The sequence below is a fragment of the Ovis canadensis genome, chromosome 18, assembly GCF_042477335.2.
Source record: "Ovis canadensis isolate MfBH-ARS-UI-01 breed Bighorn chromosome 18, ARS-UI_OviCan_v2, whole genome shotgun sequence".
Taxonomy (NCBI): domain Eukaryota; kingdom Metazoa; phylum Chordata; class Mammalia; order Artiodactyla; family Bovidae; genus Ovis; species Ovis canadensis.
Window position 1 is genome coordinate 80,501,492 of NC_091262.1, and position 22,275 is coordinate 80,523,766.

Below are 22,275 nucleotides of genomic sequence, written 5' to 3' on the forward strand. Positions count from 1 at the left end.
TCAAGGCCTCAGTTGTTTTATCTGGCCCACGGGGGTGACTAGGAGGACCGCGGCAGCGCGGGCGGGCGGGCGCCGGCTGGAAGTCGGCGCGGCGGACTCCGCCCCGCGGTGCTCCGCCGGCTCCATGCGGCGCAGGCGTGGATATCTGGTAAGTGAGCCGACGGCGCCCTCCACCCAGGTGGCCGGTTAGCTCAGTTGGTTAGAGCGTGGTGCTAATAACGCCAAGGTCGCGGGTTCGATCCCCGTACGGGCCACGAGGTGGACTTTTTTTTTTCCCCAGCTTATGGATTTGTTTCACAACTCTCTTGAAAAATAGGCTTCTTGAGTGCCGTGGGCCGCGTGCAAACAGAAGGAGTCGCGGAGTCACCCTGGACTTGGGTCGGAAGTCTGGGCGGGGTGCGGAGGGAGGGGAGGGTACCCCAGCTGGGGGCATGCTGCTCGCTTCGGGCATATTTTAGGATACTCTCCGATGTCACTGCGGGTTGCTCCCCAATGCAGAGCTTCTGAGAGCCCTCAGGGGGACCTCAGTTTTCAGTTTTCTGGAGTTTCTTAGGGTTGAAAATCCAGCCTTGGAATTCATTCATTACACACGTTTTTGTTTTTGTTTTAAATTGTTGTTGTTGCGGTTCTTTTTTTTTTTTTTTTTATGGAAGGCTTCACGAATTTGCGTGTCGTCTTTGCTCAGGGGCCCTACCTCTGTATCCTTCAGATTTTAGTGCATGTGCTGCCGGAGCGAAGGCCATTCCCCACGTGTTTATGGAGAGCCTACTGCACGCATCCTAGTCCAGCTGGGGAACCCGGAAACAGACATGCATCACGGCAGGCGGCAGGCGTGGAGACAAGAACCGGCCAGATGAGCCCAGTCTGTAGTGAGGAGTTAGGGTTAGAAAGCAAATAGGGTAGCAGGCCGGGGAGAAAGAGAACCAGGCATAGATTTCAGGACATGAGAAAAGCCCTTTCAGACCTAGCTAATTTGTGTTCTAAGCCTGGCCATCATACTTGTCCTTGAACAGGTCTCAGTAATAATGAGACTTGTTTAGTTTAAATGCATGTTAGTTTTAGACATTAAAGATGCTTGCTCCTTGGAAGAAAAGCTGTGACAAACCCAGACAGCATATTAAAAAGCAGAGACATCACTTTGCCGACAAAGGCCTGTCTAGTCAAGTCTATGGTTTATCCAGTAATCATACAGGGATGTGTGAGTTGGACCTTTATAGAAGGCTGAGCACCAAAGAATCAATGCTTTTGAATTGTGGCACTAGGGAAGACTCTTGAGATTCCCTTGGACAGCAAGGAGATCAAACCAGTAAATCCTAAAAGAAATCAACCCTGAATATTCACTGGAAGGACTGATGCTGAAGCTGAAGCTCTAATACTTTGGCCTCCGGATACAAAGAGCTGACTCACTGGAAAAGACCCTGATGCTGGAAAGACTGAGGGCAAGAGGAGAAGGGGACAACAGAAGATGAAATGGTTGGATGGCATCAATGGATGTGAGCTTGAGCAAACTCTGGAAGACGGTGAAGGACAGGAAACTCTGCCATGCTGCAGTTCACGGGGTCACAAAGAGCTGGACATGACTTAGCGACTGAACAACAACAATTTTTAGACAGCCTATATGACATGTGTTTTTTCCCCTGAAAAATCATACCTCCACTCCACAGGGAAGGAAGGAGAGGGTAGCGCTGAAACAGATGTATTATCATATGTAAAACAGAGAGCCAGTGGGAATATGCCGAGGGAGGGAGGGAGCTGAACCCAGTGCTCTGTGACAGCCTAGAGGAGTAGGATTGGGTGGGAGACGGGAGGGAGGTTCAAGAGGGAGGGGACATATGTATCCCTGTGACTGATTCATGTTGATGTACGACAGAAACCAACATAACACTGCAAAGCCGTTTTCCTCCAATAAGAAATTAATAAAAATTATAAAATAAAAAAAAAAACAACACAGCAACAACTCTGAGCCACCAGGGAAGCTCTAAATCAATGAGAAAATAAATGAAAAGCTCAGGATGACATCAGTCCCAGTGATCTATGTCCTGGTGTTGTGTGGATGAAAAGCAGCAGGCAGCCAGTTGTGAGGATAGTTGTTTCAAACTCACAGCCAAGTGTGTTCACATTTTTCCATTTCTAAGCCATCCTTAAGGAAAAATCATGTACGGGGTCACACTGTCCTCACAGTAGTCCAGCAGAGCAACCATGCCATCTGAATCCATGTGTACACTAATAAAGAACCAGTCGTTTTTGAAACTAGTAAGGATGTGCTTGGTTTGTTCCGCAGCCCCTGTCGTAAAAGGTTTTAGTTTTTCTGGTCTCCTCTTCAAGTTTCCCTTTGATTGACCTCATGTAATCTTTCACGTATTTCTTGTAAAACTGTGCAACCCACACTGGGACTTGAGCTCATGGTCTTTTAACTGAGATCACACACCTGGTCTCAGGACTTAATGAAGCTCAGGTTCTTGATGTCTCATCGCAGAAAGAATTCTGTGAGAGACAAAGTGATAGGTGAGAAGTGGATTTATTTAGAGAGAAACACTCCACAGGCAGAGCGTGGGCCATCTCGGAAGGCAAGAGCAGCTCCAGGGTACGGGTTGCCACTTTTTACTGGGGTGGGTAATTTCATATGCTAATGAGCGCCTGTGAGTGTGTCAGTTAGCTTGCTGACATGTTACAGTGAGCATACACTGAGGCTCAAGGTCTAGTGGAAGTCTTGTCACCATCTTGGACCCCGTTGGCTCTAGCCATTTATGTTGTGTCCTAGGGCTATGCCATCCTTTTCAAGGTTGTGCCCCACCCCCTTTCTCTCCCGTTTCACTTGTAGGCTTCTTTTGTGAAGCGGATTTCCTGCAAGTGATGGTTCATGACAATATCAATATCAGCGATTGCTGTGCTTTCAGTTCCTTCATCCTTGGGGGTCTTCAGCAGAGAAATTTCCGCCAACGAGCGAGTCATCAGTGTTGCCCTCTGTCCTACTGGCCATATTCCCTTCCACCTCCAGACACGATCTGTCCACGACAGCGCGTCTGCAACCTCCAGGATGTGGCAGATGGCAGAGAACATCTCATCATGGCTGATGAGGTCCTCGTAGATGATTATGATGGTGCCTGGAGGGAGACCGCAGCAGCGCTAGCTTAGTAGGGAGCTGGAGCTCAGAGCAAACACAGCGCAGCCTAACGTGGGGGTGAGCAGGCGGAAAAGCTCAGCGGTAACAACCTCAAGGGCACAGAGAACAAACTGTTATGTGGCAAGAGAAGTGACAGTACCAAAGATAATAAATCCGTTGTAAAGACTCCCAGTTCTGTTTCAAAGGTAAAGATTAGCCTGAAGCACTTTCTTGAGCTGTTTTGCAGAATTTAAACTCCCTCTGCCAGATCTACTGGAACCTAAAGGTTCGTGATGTTGACGTTTGCTGACTCTCCTGATTTCAATGAGCATCTTTGCCCCACTGCTGTGCTGAATTCTCCTCTGCTCAATCCCCTTCATGAATATGTATATACCACCCAAGCCCCTTCCCCAGTTTTGCTGTTTGAATTGACACCACTTTAGGAAAGATCCCTGGTGTTCTCCTTACTTCCTGCAAGGAATGCGCCCTTCCTTCAGATTTTGGCTTGGCTGTCTTTTGGGTCCACACTCACCTAGAGGCGAATCCAACTTTTGGGTAGCAGAAGCATCTGGAAATCTTTTGCTACATTTTGTTTTTTGTTTTTCAGGGAGATCTTAGACTTCACATTTTTTGTTAACTTTTTATTTTGTATTGGGATATGGCCAATTAACAATGTTGTGATAGTTTCAGGTGAGCAAGGAAGCGACTCAACCTTTCATATATGTATATCCATTCTCGCCCAAACTCCCCTCCCATCCAGGCTGCCGCATAATACTGACTAGCGTTCCACGTGCTATACAATAGGTGCTTGTTGGTTATCCATTTTAAACAGAGCAGTGTGTACATGTCCAAACTCCCTTACTATGCTTTCCTCAGCAACAAATTCTTGTTCTAAGTCTGTGAGTCTCTTTCTATTTTGAGTTCATTTGTATCATTTCTTTATAAACTGCCCCTATAAGAGATGCCATAGACTCTTTCTCCTTCTCTGTCTGACTTCACGCAGCATGACACTCTAGGTCCGTCCATGTTGCTGCAAAGGGCATTATTTCATTCTTTTTAAGGGCTGAGTAATATCCCATTGTGTATATGTACCGCACTTTATGCATTCCTCTGTTGATGGACATTTAGGTTGCTTCCATGTCTTAGCTGTTGTAAAAAGTGCTGCAATGATCACTGGGGTGCATGTATCTTTCCAGACCATGTTTTTTCTACATATATGCCCAGGAGTGGGATTGAAGGGTCATATGATACCTCTGGGCTTCCCGGGTGGCTCAGTGGGTAAAAAAACCTGACTATGATGCAGGACCTGCTGGAGATATGGGTTCAATCCCTGGGTCAGGAAGATCCCCTGGAAGAGGGCATGGCACCCCACTCCAGTATCCTTGCCTGGAGAATCCCATGGACAGAATCTCATGGACTGGCGGGCCACAGTCCAAAGGTTGCCAAGAGTCGGACACAACTGAGCACAGCACATGGTAGATCTATTTTTAGGGTTTGTTTTTTTTTTCCAGTTTACCATCTGGTGGCTCAGTGGTAAAAGGGACACCCTGTCAATGCAGGCAACCCACTCCAGTATTCCATGGAAATTCCATGGACAGGGAAGCCTGGCAGGCTAGAGTCCATGAGGTCGCAAAAGAGACACGACGTATCGACTAAAAGACAATACTGTTCTCCATAGTGGCTGTCCCAATTTATATGCCTCCCCACAGTGTGGGAGAATCCCCTTCTCTCCATACCCTCTCCAGCATTTATTGTTTGTGGATTTTTTGACGACCATTCTGGCTGGTTAGACTTCACATTTCTTCCTCTCAGCTCTGCAGTATGTAGCGAAAGGGCAGCTGGATGAATTTCTCGCTCATAGTCCAAGTCAGGCATTTTTAGATCTTTAAAAAATGTTTATTATTTATTTGCCTGCCCTGGGCCTCAGTTGCGGCACCAGAATCTTCCATCTCTGTCGCAGGGTCTTTAGTTGTGGCATGTGAATGCAGCACGTGGGATCTAATTCCCCAGCAGGGATTGAACTGGGGCCCGCTGCCTTAGGAGCGTGGAGTCTTAGCCACTGGACTGCCAGGGAAGTTCCCAGGAGTTTTTCGTTTAGCAAAGGCTTTTAAGGGTGGATGCCACCTTACGTCAAGGTCCAATCATGTTTGAAAAAGTCTCAAGTGAGAACATCTGCTGGACCATTCATTCATTCTTTTCTCAAATGTGCCTTCAGCTCTGACTGAAATGAGTAACAGCTCAAGTCCACAGACTACAGGCTTAACGCCTTTGGCAAGTGCTCCGTGTGTACTAACAGTGTGATGGAGGGCTTTCCTGGGGCTCAGTGGTAAAGTATCCGCCTGCCAATGCAGACGCATGGATTCAATTTCTGATCCGGGAAGATTCCACATGCCATTGGGCAACTAAGCCCGTGCGCCACAGCTGCTGGGCCCGTGCTCTAGAGCCTGGGAACCGAAGCTGCTGCGGCCCTTGGGCAACAAGAGGAGCCATCGCAATGAGAAGCGTGTGCACTGTGACCAAAGAGTAGCCCGCGCCCCGCTCTCTGCAGCCAGAGAAACCTGCGTACAGCGATGCAGACGCAGCGCAGCCAGAAATAAAATAAATAGATAGATACAGTGTGCGATGGGACCATTATTATTATGAACAGTTAGTTAGAAGGAGAACCTGGGGCTCCTGACCGCTAGAATAGGCACCTGTACTCAGATTACTCACACTGAAATCAAGCAGGACCCTGTGGGCTCCTAGGCATGGAAGCCTTTATTATTTTATTCCATTTATTCATTTATTTTATTTTTGGCTGCGCTGGGTCTGCACTGATGCACAGGCGTTTCTCTGGTCGGGAAGGGTGGAGGCTACTCTGTGGGTGCGGGCCTCCCTCCGTGGTGGCGTCTCTCGGTGCGGAGCTCAGGCTCCAGGGCACTCGGGCTTCGGTAGTCGTGGCTCCCGGGCTCTGGAGCACAGGCTCAGGGGGTACCTGGGCTTAGCTGCTCCGCAGCATGTGGATCTTCCTGCATCGGTGACCGAACCCATGTCTCCTGCATTGCCTGGTGATTCTTTACCTCTGAGCCACCAGGGAAGAACCCGGAAGCCTTCTGTCCCCCATTTCTTGTTTGTAGGGGAGACTCCAGCCTCCACGACCTTCCCTGAGTCCCAAGCGCAGATTCCAACAGTTGCTAATCAAGGGAGGAACAGCTAAGAAAGAGCCTGAGGCAAGACTGAAGGCCCCAGAGAAGCTCGCTGTGATTAGGAGGCTGAGCACTTGAGAGTCCTGGAGTGCGGGCCCTGTGCATGCTCTAGCCTCGTCAGCAACCCCACCCTGGGGCTGCAGCTATAAAGCTCCTCAGCAAGTCCTCCCAGGGGAGGACACACTATATTGAGAGATACAAGGCCGCTGTGCCCCCTTTGCCTGGCAAAGCGACACAGCTATTCATTTCTATTTCACCCAAAACTCAGTCTCCGAGATGTAGTTCAGCACCAGTGTAGAGAGGCTGAGCTTTCGGCATCAACACCTGGGGTGTGTATGACAGGCACCTTGTTAGATGCAGAGGCCTTGCAGGGGAGGAGCCAGCCTAAGTTGCTGCCCTCTGAGCCCATAACTTGCCCTAAACAAGGACTTGAAAGGGTCCAGAATTCACCTCTAACAAGGACTTGAAAGGGTCCAGAATTCACCTCTATGGCATAAAAATTATTTTGAACAGAAGCCGTTTTAGCTCCTGAAAAGTCTTTCCTGCCTAAAGTAGAGCCTTCCAAAAGAATTCGGTTGTCTTAAATCCTCTTTCCGGGGAACAACCAGGCAAGGCTGACTTTCACCACTGGACAGGGAAAGCTGCCATCACCCTTGAGCAGGCATTGTCAGGAGCCTATCCCATCTCCCATCTACCCTAGGTTAGCGCCTGTTTATCTTGCCTAAGTTGTTTGTTTTCCCATAAGTGCCCTCTCCCTCCATCCCTTCCCCTGTTAAGATAATGTATAAGCCCCACATTCTAACTGCCACATTTTTCTGTGAATTCCATTGGTACATTAATAAAAATACATTACATTAAAATTTGCCTGTTCTTTTTTTGTGTGTTTATGTGTGTATTTTGGCCGTGTAGCATGGTTTGCTGATTAGAGATTGAATCCAGAGCTCCACAGTGAAAACATCAGATCCTAGCCACTAGGCCACCAGGGAACTCCCTAATATTTGTCTTTTCTCTTGTTAATCTGTCTTTTGTCAGCTTAATTCACAAGCCCTCAGAGACAGAACATAGGCGGATAGGGGAAAAGTTTTTCCTCCCTGACAGGCTCAAAAAAAGATAAATGGGATACTGTGTTCTAGATGAGGGGACAGTTCTTTCTTAGATGTCAGAGAGGACCTGTGTGACGTTTGAGGATGAAAGGATGAGAAAGTCTTTCATTTGAAAGTTTTTTTTTTTTTAATGAAAGAAGAAAAGGATTAAGAAATTGGAGCAAATCCCACGAATCTGATCTCTCTTTTGGCCAATCCTTAGTGAGGCTACTAATGAATTAAGTTAGACGCTGCAGGGAATAATGAATGCAAGATTATTGACTCTGATGATGAAATGATGGTGATGATGATGGGGGATGACGATCATGGTGGTCCAGTGGAGAGAAAAATTATCCGAAAGATTACTGGAAACTTCTCTGGTATGAATAAGCCTGGCCCCCAGCTTCCCCAACCATGAGCATCATGGATTCACCACATCATGCTGCAAATGCTAGGCTCCTCCCCTCCAGCCTAGACTATACGTAGAGGGCAGGGATGATGACTCACCCGACAAGCGCTTAGTTAGTGCTTGTTGACTGATGGCCCTACGGCAGCCTTAGTGCTTGTGGCTATAAGACACTGGGAACCAGGAGAGGCGGGGAGGGCAGATTGGGAAAGGAAGAAGAGGGGTGGCAGAGCTGCGACTGAAGTGTGAAGGGGGGGGGGAGGTTCCTCTGCTCATTCATTCATTCATATTCATGCATCTATCATTCACTCCCTGAGCGTGAACCAACGGGCACTGATGAGTGAGTGCCTTTGGGTGAGCGGGCAGGAGGAGTGGGCCGACAGGGAAACAATTTCAGGGTTGGGGACCACGCTTGATCAAAATGCACACTGTGAACTCCCTCTCAGTTCAGTTCAGTCACTCAGTCGTGTCCAGCTCTTTTCAACTCCATGGACTGCAGCACACCAGGCTTCCCTTCCATCACCAACTCCCAGAGCTTGTGCAAACTCATCCATTGAGTCGGTGACACCATCCAACCATTTCATCCTCTGTCATCCCTTTCTCCTCCTGCCTTCAATCTTTCCCAGCATCAGGGTCTTTTCCAGTGAGTCAGTTCTTCGCATTGGGTGGCCAAAGTATTGGAGTTTCAGCTTCAGCAGCAGTCCTTCCGATGAATATTCTGGACTGGTTTCCTTTAGGATGGATTGGTTGGGTCTTTCTCCTTGCAGTCCAAGGGACTCTCAAGAGTCTTCTCCAACACCACAGTTCAAGAGCATCAATTCTTCAGCACTCAGCTTTCTTTACAGTCCAACTCTCACATCCATACATGACTACTGGAAAAACCATAGCTTTGACTAGATGGACCTTCGTTGGCAAAATAACATCTCTGCTTTTTAATATGCTGTCTGGGTTGGTCATAGCTTTTCTTCCAAGGAGCAAGCGTCTTTTACTTTCATGGCTGCAGTCTGCCATAAGGGTGGTGTCATCTGTGTATCTGAGGTTATTGGTATCTTGATTCCAGCTTGTGCTTAATCCAGCCCAGCATTTCACATGATGTACTCTGCATATAAGTTAAATAAACAGGGTGAAAATACACAGCCTTGAGGTGCTCCTTTCCCGATTTGGAACCAGTCTGATGTTTCATGTCCGGTTCTAACTGTTGCTTCTTGACCTGCATACAGATTTCTCAGGAGGCAGGTAAGGTGGTCTGGTATTCCCATCTCTTGAACAAATTTTTCAGTTTATTGTGATCCACACAGTCAAAGGCTTTGGTATAGTCTACAAAACAGAAATAGATGTTTTTCTGGAACTCTCTTGCTTTTTCGACGATCCAATGGATGTTGGCAATTTGATCTCTGGTTCCTCTGCCTTTTGTAAATCGTTTGAACATCTGGAAGTTCATGGCTCATGTACTGTTGAAACCTGGCTTGTAGAATTTTGAGCATTATTTTACTAGTGTGTGAGATGAATGCAATTGTGCAGTAGTTTGAGCATTCTTTGGCATTGTCTTTCTTTGGGATTGTAATGAAAACAGACCTTTTCTAGTCCTGTGGCCACTGCTGAGTTTTCCAAATTTGCTAGCATATTGAGTGTAGCACTTTCACAGCATCATCGTTTAGGATTTGAAATAGCTCAGCTGGAGTTCCATCGCTTCCATTAGCTTTGCTTGTAGGGATGCTTCCTAAGGCCCACTTGATGTCACATTCCAGGATGTCTGGTTCTAGGTGAGTGATCACACCATTGTGGTTATCTGGGTCATGAAGATCTTTTTTGTATAGTTCTTCTGTGTATTCTTGCCACCTCTTTTTAATATCTTCTGCTTCTGTTAGGTCCACACCCTTTCTGTCCTTTATTGTGCCTATCTTTGCATGAAATGTTCCCTTGATATCTCTAATTTTCTTGAAGAGATCTCTAGTCTTTCTCATTCTATCGTTTTCCTCTATTTCTTTGCCTTGATCACTGAGGAAGACTTGCTCATCTCTCTTTTCTATTCTTTGGAACTCTGCATTCACATTGGTATATCTTTCCTTTTCTCCTTTGCCTTTAACTTCTCTTCTTTTCTCAGCTATTTGTAAGGCCTCCTCAACCATTCTGCCTTTTTGCATTTCTTTTTCTCTGAGTCCTAGAATGTCGATGTTCACTCTTGCCATCTCCTGTTTGACCACTTCCAATTTGCCTTGATTCATGGACCTAACATTCCAGGTTCCTATGCAATATTGTTTTAACAGCATCGGACTTTACTTCCATCACCAGTCACATCCACAACTGGGTGTTGTTTTTGCTTTGGCTCCGTCTCTTCATTCTTTCTGGAGTTATTTCTCCACTGCTCTTCAGTAGCATATTGGGCACCTACCGACCTGGGAGTTCATCTTTCAGTATCCTATCTTTTTGTTTTTTCATACTGTTCATGGAGTTCTCTAGGCAAGAGTACTGAAGTGGTTTGCCATTCCTTCTCCAGTGGACCACGTTTTGTCGAATTCTCCACCATGACCCCTCTGTCTTGGGTTGTCCTATAAGGCGTGGTTCATAGTTTCATTGAGTTAGACAAGGCTGTGGTCCATGTGACTGGTTTTGATTAGTTTCTGTGATTGCGGTTTTCATTCTCTCTGCCCTCTGAGGGATAAGGATAAGAGGCTTATAGAAGCTTCCTGATGGGAGAGACTGACTGTGGGGGAAACTGGGTCTTGTTCTGATTGGTGGGGCCATGCTCAGTAAATCTTCAATCCAATTTTCTGTTGATGGGCTGGGCTGTGTTCCCTCCCTGTTGTTTGACTGAGACCAAACTATGGCGGAGGTAATGAAGATAATGGTGGTGGTGGTGGTTTAGTTGCTAAGTCGCGTCCGACTCTTACAACCCCATGGACTGTAGCCACAAAGCTCCTCTGTCCACGGAATTCTCCAGGTAAGAATACTGGAGCGGGTTGCCATTTCCTTCTCCAGGGGATCTTCCAGAGCCAGGGACTGAACCCAGGTCTCCTGCATTGCAGGCAGATTCTTTACCCACTGAGCTACGAGGGACGCCATGACGAAGATAATGGCAACCCCCTTCAAAAGGTCTCCTGCGCGCACAGCTGCACTCAGTGCCCTCGACCCTGCACCTGCCTCTGCCCGATACTCATGGACACTCACAGGAAAGTCTGAGTCAGTCTCTGTGGGGTCACTGCTCCTTTCTCCTGGGTACTGGTGTGCAGAACATTTTGTTTGTGCCCTCCAAGAGTCTATTCCCCCAGTCCTATGTAAGTTCTGTAAGCAAATCCCACTGCCCTCCAAAGTCAAATTCCCCTGGGGGTTCTCAGTCCCACTGCCAGATCCCCAGGTTGGGCAATCTGTTGTAGGTCCTAGAACTTTCTTAACAGTGGGAGAATTTATTTGGTATAATTGTTCTGCAGTTTTGGGGTCGTCTGCTCTGCAACTCTATGGTGGGGTTAACGGCGATCTCCTCTAACAGGGTCTGCCACACCCAAGCCTGCTGCACCCGGAGCCCCTGCCCCTGCAGTGGGCCACTGCTGATCCATGCCTCCGCAGGTCCAGACAGGGTTTTCAGGTGACGCTGAGAGCGTTTGGACAATGTGATGTTAGGCCAGGAGCTCTGGAACCTCGAAGACTTTTTGCTGGACACCTCTTGCAGGAGGTGACAGGTGAAGGATGAATATGGCCTGACAATGAGGCAATGTGGCAGGGTAGCATTCTGGGCGGGAAGGGGCGGCAGGGCGGGGCCTGAACCGCCCACCGACCGGCGGTGTCAGTCTGGTGCGGTCGCCTTCCGAGATGTCTTGGCCTGCGGGGCACTCGTAGCTGCCTCCTTTCCCAGGTGACGCACATTTGAGCCGCCGGCGCTCGGCGACCCGGGTTCGGGTCTCCGCGTCGGCTGTCATGGCGGACGCGGAGCCGGAAGCTGAGGGTGGCAGTGAGGACGGCTGCAGCGGCGGCCGGGCTCCCTTTTCCCAGCGCGGGAGCGCGGCGCGCGTGGCCCCGCTGGGCCCCGAGCAGCTGCGGCGCGTCCTGGAGCAGGTGACGAAGGCGCAGCCGCCCGCGGAGCCGCCGCCGCCGCCCTGCGTGCTGGACGCGGCGCGGCGGCTGCGGGACGCGGCCCAGCAGGCCGCCCTCCAGCGGGGCCCCGGCGCCGAGCCCCCGCGCCCGCCGCGCCTGCTGCCGCCGCAGGTGAGGCGCCGGGCGGGGCCGTGGGGCAACTGAGGCCCGGGAGAGGCCTCGCGCGGGGAAGGAAGGCTTCTCCGCTTAGGCCTTGGAGCCGCCCTGCCCGAGAGAGCGGCCGTTACAGTTCAGGGCGTCCCCATACTCGGCTCCCTGGGGACGGCAGGCCCCCCGCCCCTGTCAGCGCCGGCACCGTCGGCTCCTCCACCCCGCCGGGCCCCTGCCCGCGGCTCCTCCGCGCTGCCTGGCTCCTCTCGCGGGCGTTTCGTCCCGTTTTCGTTGAGCGCTCACGGTGTCCAGGCGCTGCGGCAGGTGCAGCGTTTGACCCCAGTCCATGAAGAGCGGCCGGACCTGGGGGCTGCTCCCGAGTGAGGGGTCCCCAGGCCTGACACTGCAGCGGAGACCTGAATGGATTAAAAGGAACCAACGTAGAGAGTCTTTCGGTGGAAGGGGCTGCAAAGGGGCCCGGCCGAGACTCGGGGGCCGAACGAAGTACATTCTAGTGACTTGATGCAGCACCTGCTCGCAGTGGCGGCGTCTGCGTTTGCAACCCCTGTTACAGACCCGGCAGGTGCCTGACATTGGCTTAATGAATGAAACCCGTGAAAGCACTCCGTGTGCTAGCCAGCGTCCTTTCTCAGTGGCCTGATTTCCAGGTCACACAGCTCTTGGCCGCTAAGGAAGCTGGAACTCGAACATGGGTCTTGCCATCCCAGAGCATCCAGAGTAGCATCCAAGCCTGAGGTCGTTCATGTCACCTGTAAAGTCACATTCCCTTTCAGCAGTGGGCTTGTAAATGTCACCGTGCTTCTCACTCCAAAAGTGCCACAGAGATCCTGCCTCTAGAAGAAGTAGGTAGAGAGTAGAATCATCAGTCTTCACTAAGCTTATGTCTTTGTTTCTGAGGGATTTGGCCAGTTAAGATTGGTACCCAGTTGATCATCAAGACTGGAGAGTTGTCTCACCCAAGTTTGGGGAGACAAGTATGACTGCCCAAACACCAAACTTCTTAGAAGTGTGACCTTGGGTAATTCAACCTCGTTGGACTTTGGCTTTCTTATTTGTAGGATGTTTGTCTCCTACTGTGCTGAGGACATAAACGCCTCCCACTGAAGTCCTGCACAGCAGGTCTGTGGAGTCCGAAGGGTTCTGGTGGCCGAGTCTGTCCATCTCCTCTCTCTATCCAGCACAGTGCTGGACTGCTTGGGTCTCAGCAACCACACAAAAGTGTTTTTATTAGCATTTTATAGATGAGGAAGGAGCTGAGAGAGGCTGAGTGCTTACCCTGAGCCTCCCCCAGGTGTGGCTGCACTCCAGGGCCTGTTGAATGTTGCTATAGCTTTTTGGGTTAGATAACTTAGGAAAGAGCCCCAAAATGATGTATTCCCCAAAATGAAAGCAAACTTAATTGGAGTTAGATAGCATGATCATGTTCTCTAGCTCTTCTCATTGGGGTGATATAAATACTTAATGCATTCATGATACTGTGGTTTTGCATTCAGTTCTGGTAACACTCTTTGCCCCCTGGCTGTGCCACCATAGAGACGCACAAGATGGAGGTTATGTGACCAAGGAGGTAACTCATCACTCAGATAACTTCTGGCCAAGGTCAGAAAGCTAGAGATTATAAATAAATAGGACAGAGAGCCAAATGCATGGAGAGAAAGGATGAGGTTGTTTCTGGCCAAGGGGGTGAGACGAGGTGGTCTGAGCTAGATCTGCGAGGGTGGGTCCGAGTTGAAAATGTGGAAGAGGAGAGGTGGTGGGGGTGGGGACCCAGGTGTGATTGGAGAACCCAGGCAGGGGAGGGTCTCTGGGGGGTGGTGTGGATTGGAAGGTACAACCTGAACACACTCCCTCAGGTCAGCTCCTACCCCTCCCAGCCTTGTTCCTGCCCCACAGAGAGATTTTCAGTTTCCTCCACACACAGTGCTCCTTGTCATGCATCCGTCCATTCACATGTGTTTGTCCTTACACCTAGAATGTCTGTTCCAAAATTCTACTCATCCTTCAAGGACCCCTGCGGAGGTCACCTCTTCCAGGAAGCCTGCCAGCCTTGAGCTGCCCCTGCTTCTCTTACTGCACCTGTTGCGCTGTGCTGGTGGTGTTTTCCTATCAGCATTCCGCGATTAACCCAGTCTGCCTTCAGATGCAACAGTGGAGCTTTTGAAAGTACAGACATTGAGGCAAAGTGCAGACCTGAGTCAGCGGGCCTGCAGGTGGCAGGCCTGGGAGGGGAAACCCCGCCGCCCCACGGGTGAGGCTGGGACCTGACTTGTTTATGAATTGGCCCCCAGCGATACTTAGGAAAAGTTTGTTGAATGAAATAGACATATAACAGGTATCAGGTAGAATACCCACTTGGTAAACTAGTCTGCAGAGCAGATTGAAAAATCAGACCAGCTTTGCCCCTGTGGTAATTCAGAAACAATAGGATTTGCTCTGTGTGTGTGTGTGTGTGTGTCTCTCTCTCTTTAATGGCATTATCTGATAATACCTCAAGAGCTTAGAGAAACATTCTAAGTGATTGGTAGTAAAAGGAAACAAATGTGATTCTTAAAACTAGCAAAGTAGAGCTAGTTGTCATTTGATTCATATTGGCTCAGGGCCAGCTCTGCACACCTCAAAAACCAATATATTGAATTGTCTGCTGTTTGTAGTAAGTATATAATGTGCAGACAGATATACTCCAACCTCCAGCTTGATTTCAGGTTTTCATTCTGTCCTGTTATATTTTTATTGATCCTTTCCTTGGTAGAGGGTTGAGTCCAAAGAGGAGGGCCTGTTAGTGACCCCAAATTGGTGGTTCTCAATGGGGGCAGTTTTGCCCCACAGAGGGCACTTGGCAACGTCTGGTGATATTTTGGTTTTGGTTTTAATCTGTTTGGCTGCACTGGGACTTAGTTGGGGCACGCGGGGTCTTCATTGTGGAGCATAGGCTCTGGAGTGTGGGGCACCGGCTTAGTTGCCCAGACACACGTGGGATGTTAGTTCCCCAGCCAGGGGTGGAGCCCACATCCCCTGCACTGGAAGGCAGATTCTTAACCACTGGACCCCCAGGGAAGTCACTGGAAAAGGTTTTGATTGTGACGGCCTGGGGAGTGCTGCTGGCGTCTGCTGGGTAGATGTGGGGCTGTGCTCAACACTGCCCAGCTCAGCTGGCATGACAGACTGGTGCAAGATGTCAGCTGTGGTGAGTTGAAAAAGTCGGCTCTGGGTGATGAGGTTTATCTGTCTTTTCTCTCTTTGTTTCTGCTCAGTGGGGGCAGGAACCTAGTTTTGCTGCCCCGCCCACCCCCCTGAGACCATGACTGCTGTCTCCCGAACACCTACACCATTGTATCAGGCACAAGGTCACTGCTCAGTAACTTGGTGCAGACTTCCCTGGTAGTCTGGTGGCTAAGACTCCACACTCCCAATACAGGGGGCCCAGTTCGATCCCTGGTCAGGGGACTAGATCTTGCATGTCACAACTAAGAGTTTGCACGCTACACTAAAGATCCCCCGTGCCAGAGTGAAGATCGAAAATACTGAGTGTCGAAACTAAAACCTAGCATGGCCAAATAAATTAATATTCTTTTTCTAAAAAGTACTTGTGGAACCTAGTCGCCAGCAGCCCTCGCCTTTGGCGGGTGTTTTCGGTCATGGCACTGCCTTCAGCCTCCTAGACATACCTCCTTGCGACAGTGCCATTGTTTCTTCTGGGATCCAAGAAGCAAGATTGCTGGGTCAAAAAGCCCATGCGTTTAAAACATTTTTAGGGACTTCCCTGGCCATCCAGTGGTTAGTACTCTGCTCTTTCACTGCCAAGGGCTCAGATTCTATCCTTGGTTGGGGAACTAAGATCCCACATGCCATGGGGCCAAAAGGATAAAATTTTGTTAGATGTTAAAAAAAAAAAGCTGATGAAATACAGCCCAACTCCTAGGTGTGTGCCCTGGAGAAATTTACACGTGTGTACACACACATCTGCGGTCTGTGACTGCGCAGAGCAGACCAGAGACCACAGGGCGGGAGGCCACCTGTTGCCTCGTTCTACAGAGCAGTGAGCGCCCGAGGCCTGCAGAGGGCGCTACAGAGCAGTGAGCGACCGCGGGCTGCAGAGGGCGCTACAGAGCAGTGAGCGCCCGAGGCCTGCAGAGGGCGCTACAGAGCAAAGAGTGCCTGAGGGCTATGCACCTCCCCTTGGATGAATTTCACAAGCAAGATAGGAAAAAACCCCACTAGGATACCAGAGATGATATTCACTTATATAACGTTTGAAAACACATCAAAACAGAACTACTTATTTTTAGGGATACCTACAAGTGTAATACGGGCTTCCCTGGTAGCTCAGCTGGTAAAGAATCCATCTGTAATGCAGGAGACCTGGGTTCGATCCCTGGGTTGGGAAGATCCCCTGGAGGAGGGCATGGCAACCCACTCCAGTATTTTTGCCAGGAGAATCCCCATGGTCAGAGGAGCCTGGTGGGCTGTAGTCCATGGGGTCGCAGAGTTGGACATGAATGAGCGATTAAGCACAAGTGTGATACAAAGAATGCGCGCAAACGACAAACAGCACATTCGGGGTAGGGAGAAAAACAAGGCGAGCAGAGGTGGGGCAAGAAGACGTCCCAGTGTAGTAACGTCATGCGTCGTAACGCAGGTGCCAGGACCCGAGGTGCGTAGTTCTTGATGGCTTTTTTGGTTTCCAGAATTTCACTGAAAACTTTAAAAAATAAGGCCACGTATCGAACTGAGTCCAATTTAGAGTACTAAGAACTCTAAGTACACATGTGGTAAAACTATAAAGAAGGATATTTTTTAATGGTTCATGAGATCAACTGAGTGGATTTTTTTAAACAATGATATAGTAGATACTGGGCTAGCTAAAAAGTTGATTCAGTTTTTTCTGTTAAGATTGTACAGAAAAACCTGAACAAACTTTTTGGCCAACCCAGTGCTATCAGAAGGCATTTATGTAGGAATGGTGAGTAGTTACATGAACTTTTTATTTTGTGTATATAAGCAAATGCTTCTTACGTATGCAAGTACAAGAAATGTGACGTAAAATAGATGACTATGGACTGGGCAGAAATGTTGATAAACGTCAGTATAAACAGAATAGATAGAGTTTTTTTATATGTAAGATGTGTAAGTTAGAAAAAAATTTCAGCAGTGGGTTTAAGATGGGAACAAAATTGTGGAAATGTTGATAAGCACAGTGCTTCTTTTCTTTTTCTGTGTTTAAGCAATTGGAAGCCATTTGTGTCAAAGTAAGATCTGGAGAGACAAAAGGTCAGGAAAAGCCGATGCCCGCGCTGGCCGCCATCCAGCCCAAGCCGGCCAGGCCGGGCCCGCCGCCCAGCGGGCACTGCAGCGCGGTGGGGCTCAGCTCTCAGCTGCTGGGGGCGCCGCCATGTGTCCTGAGTCACCACCCCCAGCCTCCTGTTCGAGTGTTCATACAGAGGCCGCTGCCTGCCCTCCGGCCAGTCCCTGTGAAGACAGTCTTGGCTGCCGAGCCGCCGAGTGGCTGGAGCACTGCAGCAGTCCGTCTGTCAGCCTCTGACCTGCCAGCAGTCACATCTGTTTCATCCAGTTCAGCACGTTTATTTATTTCCAGCTCGCAAACAAAACACACTGAGAAACTAAAGAAGTCTTTAAAAGTGAAAACACGTTCGGGACGGATATCTCGACCACCCAAGTATAAAGCTAAAGATTATAAATTCATCAAGACAGAGGATTTGGCCGATGGTCACCCATCTGACTCCGACGACTACACCGAACTGAGTGTGGAAGAAGATGAAGATCAGAGAGGGAGGCAGGCGCTCTTTGACTTGGCAAGCTGCTCCCTGAGGCCCAAAACTTTCAAGTGTCAGACATGTGAAAAGTCATACATAGGAAAGGGGGGGCTGGCCCGGCACTTTAAACTTAACCCAGGCCACGGCCACCTGGAGCCTGAGATGTCACCGTCTGAGAAAGCCAATGGGAGCGTGATCGCGGGCCCCGCAGAGGGCAACACCTGCAGCCTGGCGCCGCGGGGGCCGCCCACGCCCGCTCTGCCAGTTGAGGAAGGGGCTGCGTCAGCGTGGCGGGGCCTGCAGGTAACCTTGCTGTTGGTGGTTGTGTCCTCATCCCTGCACGTTGTCCTTGAGTTGACGATATGTGCGCCTGGCTGGCACAGAGCAGCGTGTCTCCTGTCTTGGCAGCATGGCTCACTGCGTGCCGTGGAATGCAGGCGCAGGTCCTTCAGGGCTGGTCAGGGAAACGAATCGCAGCGCTCTTGCTGACATTGACATGACGGTGGCCTTGGGAAAGGTTTGCGTGGGGGCGCTGGTCCACAAGTCTGCTTCCTGGACCGTCTGCAGTAACGCGGCCTACCGGCTTCTCTCCCCGCTTTTCCCCTTTGGAAACTCACAGACAAAGCAGACCCAGTCACCATGGATTTGCATGACTATGTCAGCATTTATTCACTGAAACCCAGTGCGTGTGGGGTGAGCATTTGTGTGCCATGTGCACTGGTCCATTATTTAAAAAACAGCGTTGAGGTGTTTCTCTGGCAGTCCAGTGGTTAGGACCCTGAGCTTACACAGCCTGGTTAATTTTCTTTTTTTTTTTTTTCCTGGTTAATTTTCTAAAGTCCCCCTCTCTGTATATTTCCAAAGGATGACTTTTATGGTATTTGAAGTGTATCCAGTAAAAAAAGTTTACAAGTTGTGGGTGAATTATGAATTAACAAAGCTCAGGTCAATTTTTAATATCCAGTGACCTCAGAAGAGTGTTTCGTTTCATTTTGGGCACCACTCCATGATCATGGTTTGTCAGCCCAGATTTGCGGGCTGGTGTTCATCTGGTATCTTTAAGGGAACCTTTGTTTAAGATGCATTGATTATCATTAATGTGTCTTGATTATGCCAAGAAGAATAATTTACAAGTTCCTTGCTTTGATGATATTTTTTCTGCTCTAAGGTTTTCATTACAGTGTATAAAGGATGATTATTTTATTTTGGTTTGGGTGTGCACCCCAATCTAGAATGGTCAGTCTGTGGAAGTTGAAGAAGCGCTGGTGTCTGAAGCAAAAAATGGAAGTTTTTCAGCCCTTTTGGGATCAGAGAGACATCCTGGACCTAGAAGAAGAGGCTACTCCACAGAGCCCAGCACAGCCGTCCTGGAGCAGAGCGGCATGGCTCACCCGCCAGTGGGTGCTGGGGCCACGAGGAGCAGGGCCAGGCTCCAGGAGGTGCGTCACTCTTAGAGCTCCGTTCTTGAAACCCGTGTCTCTGGCATGGTATGTGGCAACTCACTCTAGGTTTCTGAATTTCAGAGTAAAATGCCCAGATCGACTCAAACAGTTCACCTGATGTGTAATGGGATGAACACTCTATTCAAAGATAACATTGCCCAAAATGATTCCTAGGTGTACCAGCTGCTTGCCTTGATAGCTTGTAGAATTATAACTTGGGCTTGCGTGGAAGCAGTTTAGAAAAGAACAGAAATGGTGTTTTTGTTTTGTAAAAAGTTTCAAGATATAAAAGCATGTTTTGGGTTTTAAACTCTAGAATCTCCATTCTAGCCCTTGAAAGTAGGTTTATTGAATTTAGTTGGGTTGGCTTAGAAGAGTGGGACCCCAAGCTTACGTTGTCTTTGGTGAGGATGTATTTATTTACCTGCATCTTAAAGAGAATAAGTAAAAAAAATAGCAAAGGGAAAGTACAGATAAGTACATGAGACAACCAGCCCCAGAGAGAGTGGCTTTCTGGGCCCTGGGCCTCCAAACTACACATGAGGGGAAAGTGGTTTTCAGAGAGGAAATGGCTTTCTAGAAAGCCTAGGAGGCTGCAGGGTCCAGCGGGAAATTTAAACCCAGGTGAATTAACTTTCCTCCCCATGGGCTTGTTACCAAGTCCTGGCTGAGTGAGTTTTAGGAGTAGGAGGTCAGGAGGCTTCTGATGTGATTTGCTCACTAACATTCGAAACGAGGGAATGGCTTCCATCCTGGGAGCACTTTCTGCTGGGTTCCAGCTGCGCTCAGTTCACTGCATGTCAGTAGCTCGGCTTAGATGAGGAACCGGAACCCCAGAGACGCTCCCTGCTGGGTCAGGTCAGTGAGGCCACTGGAGCGCATGGCCAGGACCAGCAGCACCATACTGTCCAAGCGCCGTACTGTCCTGCGGAGAATCAGGGACCCTCCGAGGAGCGCCTCTCTTGATCCCGCACAAGAGAAGCTCCCCAGAGATGGGCACTGGTTTACACACGACTAGGGGTGTCCAGAATCAGGCCCTGTCCCGGGTGTGGGGGGACACGGTGCCCACGACGCCTCTTTTCCCGTCACTCACTCCAGTCCCATCCGAGGACTGCGCCCTCCTGCGCCATCCACGCCCCCCAGCCCAGCCCCTCCCCAGGTCCTCGTCTCCTGCCTGTCCCTGTATCTTGGTGTGGTCTCCTGGTTGCGGGCTGCCTCGGGACTTGCTGTGTTTTTGGCTCGGGCACCAGTTAGTGAGCCCTGGGGAGCAGAAACCCGTTTCCCCACCGCGGCTGTGTCCTCATCCAGGGCCTGGTACCCACTGCTCGCTCGGTGCTCCCGTTGGGGGCAGACTCTGAATGCAGAGTTGATCACAGGACTGGTTATGCGTGAGCACGTGAGCTGTGTAACAGGCACAGCGCTCCCAGCTGAGAGCTGCTTAGTCACTGAGACGTTAGGGAACTTTCTGTCTCCTGTGGGTTTTGTTGCACCAACTTACTGGCTGCTGGAAAATTCTTTCAAAGATGTCAAACGCTTTCTTCCGGTAGCTTCTCCACCAGTGTGACCGGGACGATCTAGTGGGGTTGGCTCTGCCTCGGCTGGCTCAGGTCGTGACCGTGTATGAATTTCTTCTGATGAAGGTGGGTCTCCTTAGTGTTGCTAAGCGACTGAGGCGATGATCTGAAGTTATTTAGAAAGGCATCCTTTGTAATATTTTCTTAGATGGAGCCAGGCCTTGGGAATCATCTCCTTTCCCCAGAGAGGGCTGAAGTGAGCCGGCTGGTCCGGCCTGGGCGCCGGCACGTCCGGCCCGGGCGCCGGCACAGGCCGCCAGGCAGGCCCTCGTGGACTCGGTGTGCGTGGACTCCCCTCTCCTCTCGCACCCTGCCCTGCCCGCGCCTCCATGGCAGCCCCGCCCCCGAGGAGCCAGCGCCGAGATGCGGCCTTGCTGCCTGCACCCGGACTTCAGGAGCGCCCCAGGAGTGGGGACCCGGCCCTCCCCCAGCTGCAGGCCCCAGAACCTGCCTGTGTGGCCCTCAGGGCCTGTCCGTGCCATTCCCCCAGCCACCGTTCTCCGGCGGCCCTCAGGGGCTGGTTTCCTGGGCGGCTTCTCCCGGCCATCTGCTGCCCCGAGCACAGTGCAGGGCACGCTGCGCTCTCGCTGGGGAGCGAAGGCCGAGTCTGCTGGCGGCTGGGGGCTTAGGAGTGTCCTTCCCGCCTTCGGAGTCCTCTCTGTATTTTCCACATCTTTGCCTTAGGTTGAAACATCTTTTTTTTTTCCCCCCTTTGTCATCTTTATCTTCACTGAGGTTGAAAAAGGTCATCTAGCAAAACCTCTCTTCCCAGCTGTATACAAGGAGTTTGAAGAGCTGCATAAAATGGTTACGAAACTGTGTCAAGATTACCTCCGCAGTTCCGGGCCCTGTTCTCAGGCGCCTCTGGAAGTAAACAACAGTAAGGTAACAAGCTCCCCTGGGGAGTCTGGCCCAGAGCCAAGGGAGGGCTGCCCAGTAAAGAAGGAGGATGTTTACCTCAGTCATGACGTCTTGACGTCTTCATAGTCAGCTTCTGTTTAGCTCTTTCTTCCAAAAGTGATACATGCTTTTTTCAGAAAACTCAGAAATGCAGATAAGCTAAAAAAAAAAAAAGGAAACACCCACCATCCTCCCACTCACCGATGATCACAGTGAATAGGTGGTGTCTTTTCTTCATTATGTAGGTTTTTGCAAAGGGATGAATTACACAGGGGCCAGCAGTTATTGTTTGTGGCTGTGTTCACAGAGCTCCCATTTCAGTATCCTTGCCTTTAGCTATTTTGAGTCCTTGACAGAAATAGGCTGTGAACTGACGTGGTTTTACTTGTTTTGGATAAAACCTTCTGCCGGGCAGAAGTTCTGCGGGCGGGCAGGTCATCCAGGGGGACTCCCTGCGCCCAGCTCAGAGACTCAGGTCCTCACCCCACCAACCGCCTGTGGCTGCGCCAACTCCCCACACCCTCCGCCTCGGCAGGGGGCAGTCGTCTTTTCTGGCTTTCGCGATGCTGTGCTTTTCAGTAGTCTGGTTTTGCCACGCTCTTTTAACAACAT

General features: G+C 50.0%; 1 protein-coding gene, 1 non-coding gene and 1 pseudogene across 7 annotated transcripts in view; 2 read left to right on the forward strand and 1 right to left on the reverse strand.

The window, feature by feature from the left end:
• LOC138423426 (translationally-controlled tumor protein-like) lies at nt 1-11,690 on the reverse strand (annotated as a pseudogene).
• On the forward strand, nt 181-254 carry TRNAI-AAU (transfer RNA isoleucine (anticodon AAU)). Its single transcript has one exon. It is a non-coding gene; the product is annotated as a tRNA-Ile (tRNA).
• Nucleotides 11,530-22,275, forward strand: part of ZNF839 (zinc finger protein 839) — a 22,115-nt gene continuing 11,369 nt past the window's right edge. For 2 of the 6 annotated variants that reach the window (XM_069559554.1, XM_069559552.1), the window contains exons 1-5: nt 11,540-11,976; nt 17,199-18,050; nt 18,980-19,186; nt 20,737-20,829; nt 21,499-21,648. In XM_069559554.1, coding sequence (XP_069415655.1) covers nt 11,689-11,976; nt 17,199-18,050; nt 18,980-19,186; nt 20,737-20,829; nt 21,499-21,648 — 1,590 coding nt within the window. In that variant the 5' untranslated portion in view covers nt 11,540-11,688. Of the gene's footprint in view, nt 12,819-17,198; nt 18,051-18,979; nt 19,187-20,736; nt 20,830-21,498; nt 21,649-22,275 lie in introns of all 6 variants that reach the window. The other 4 variants (XM_069559556.1, XM_069559555.1, XM_069559553.1 and 1 more) reach the window with 3 other exon arrangements.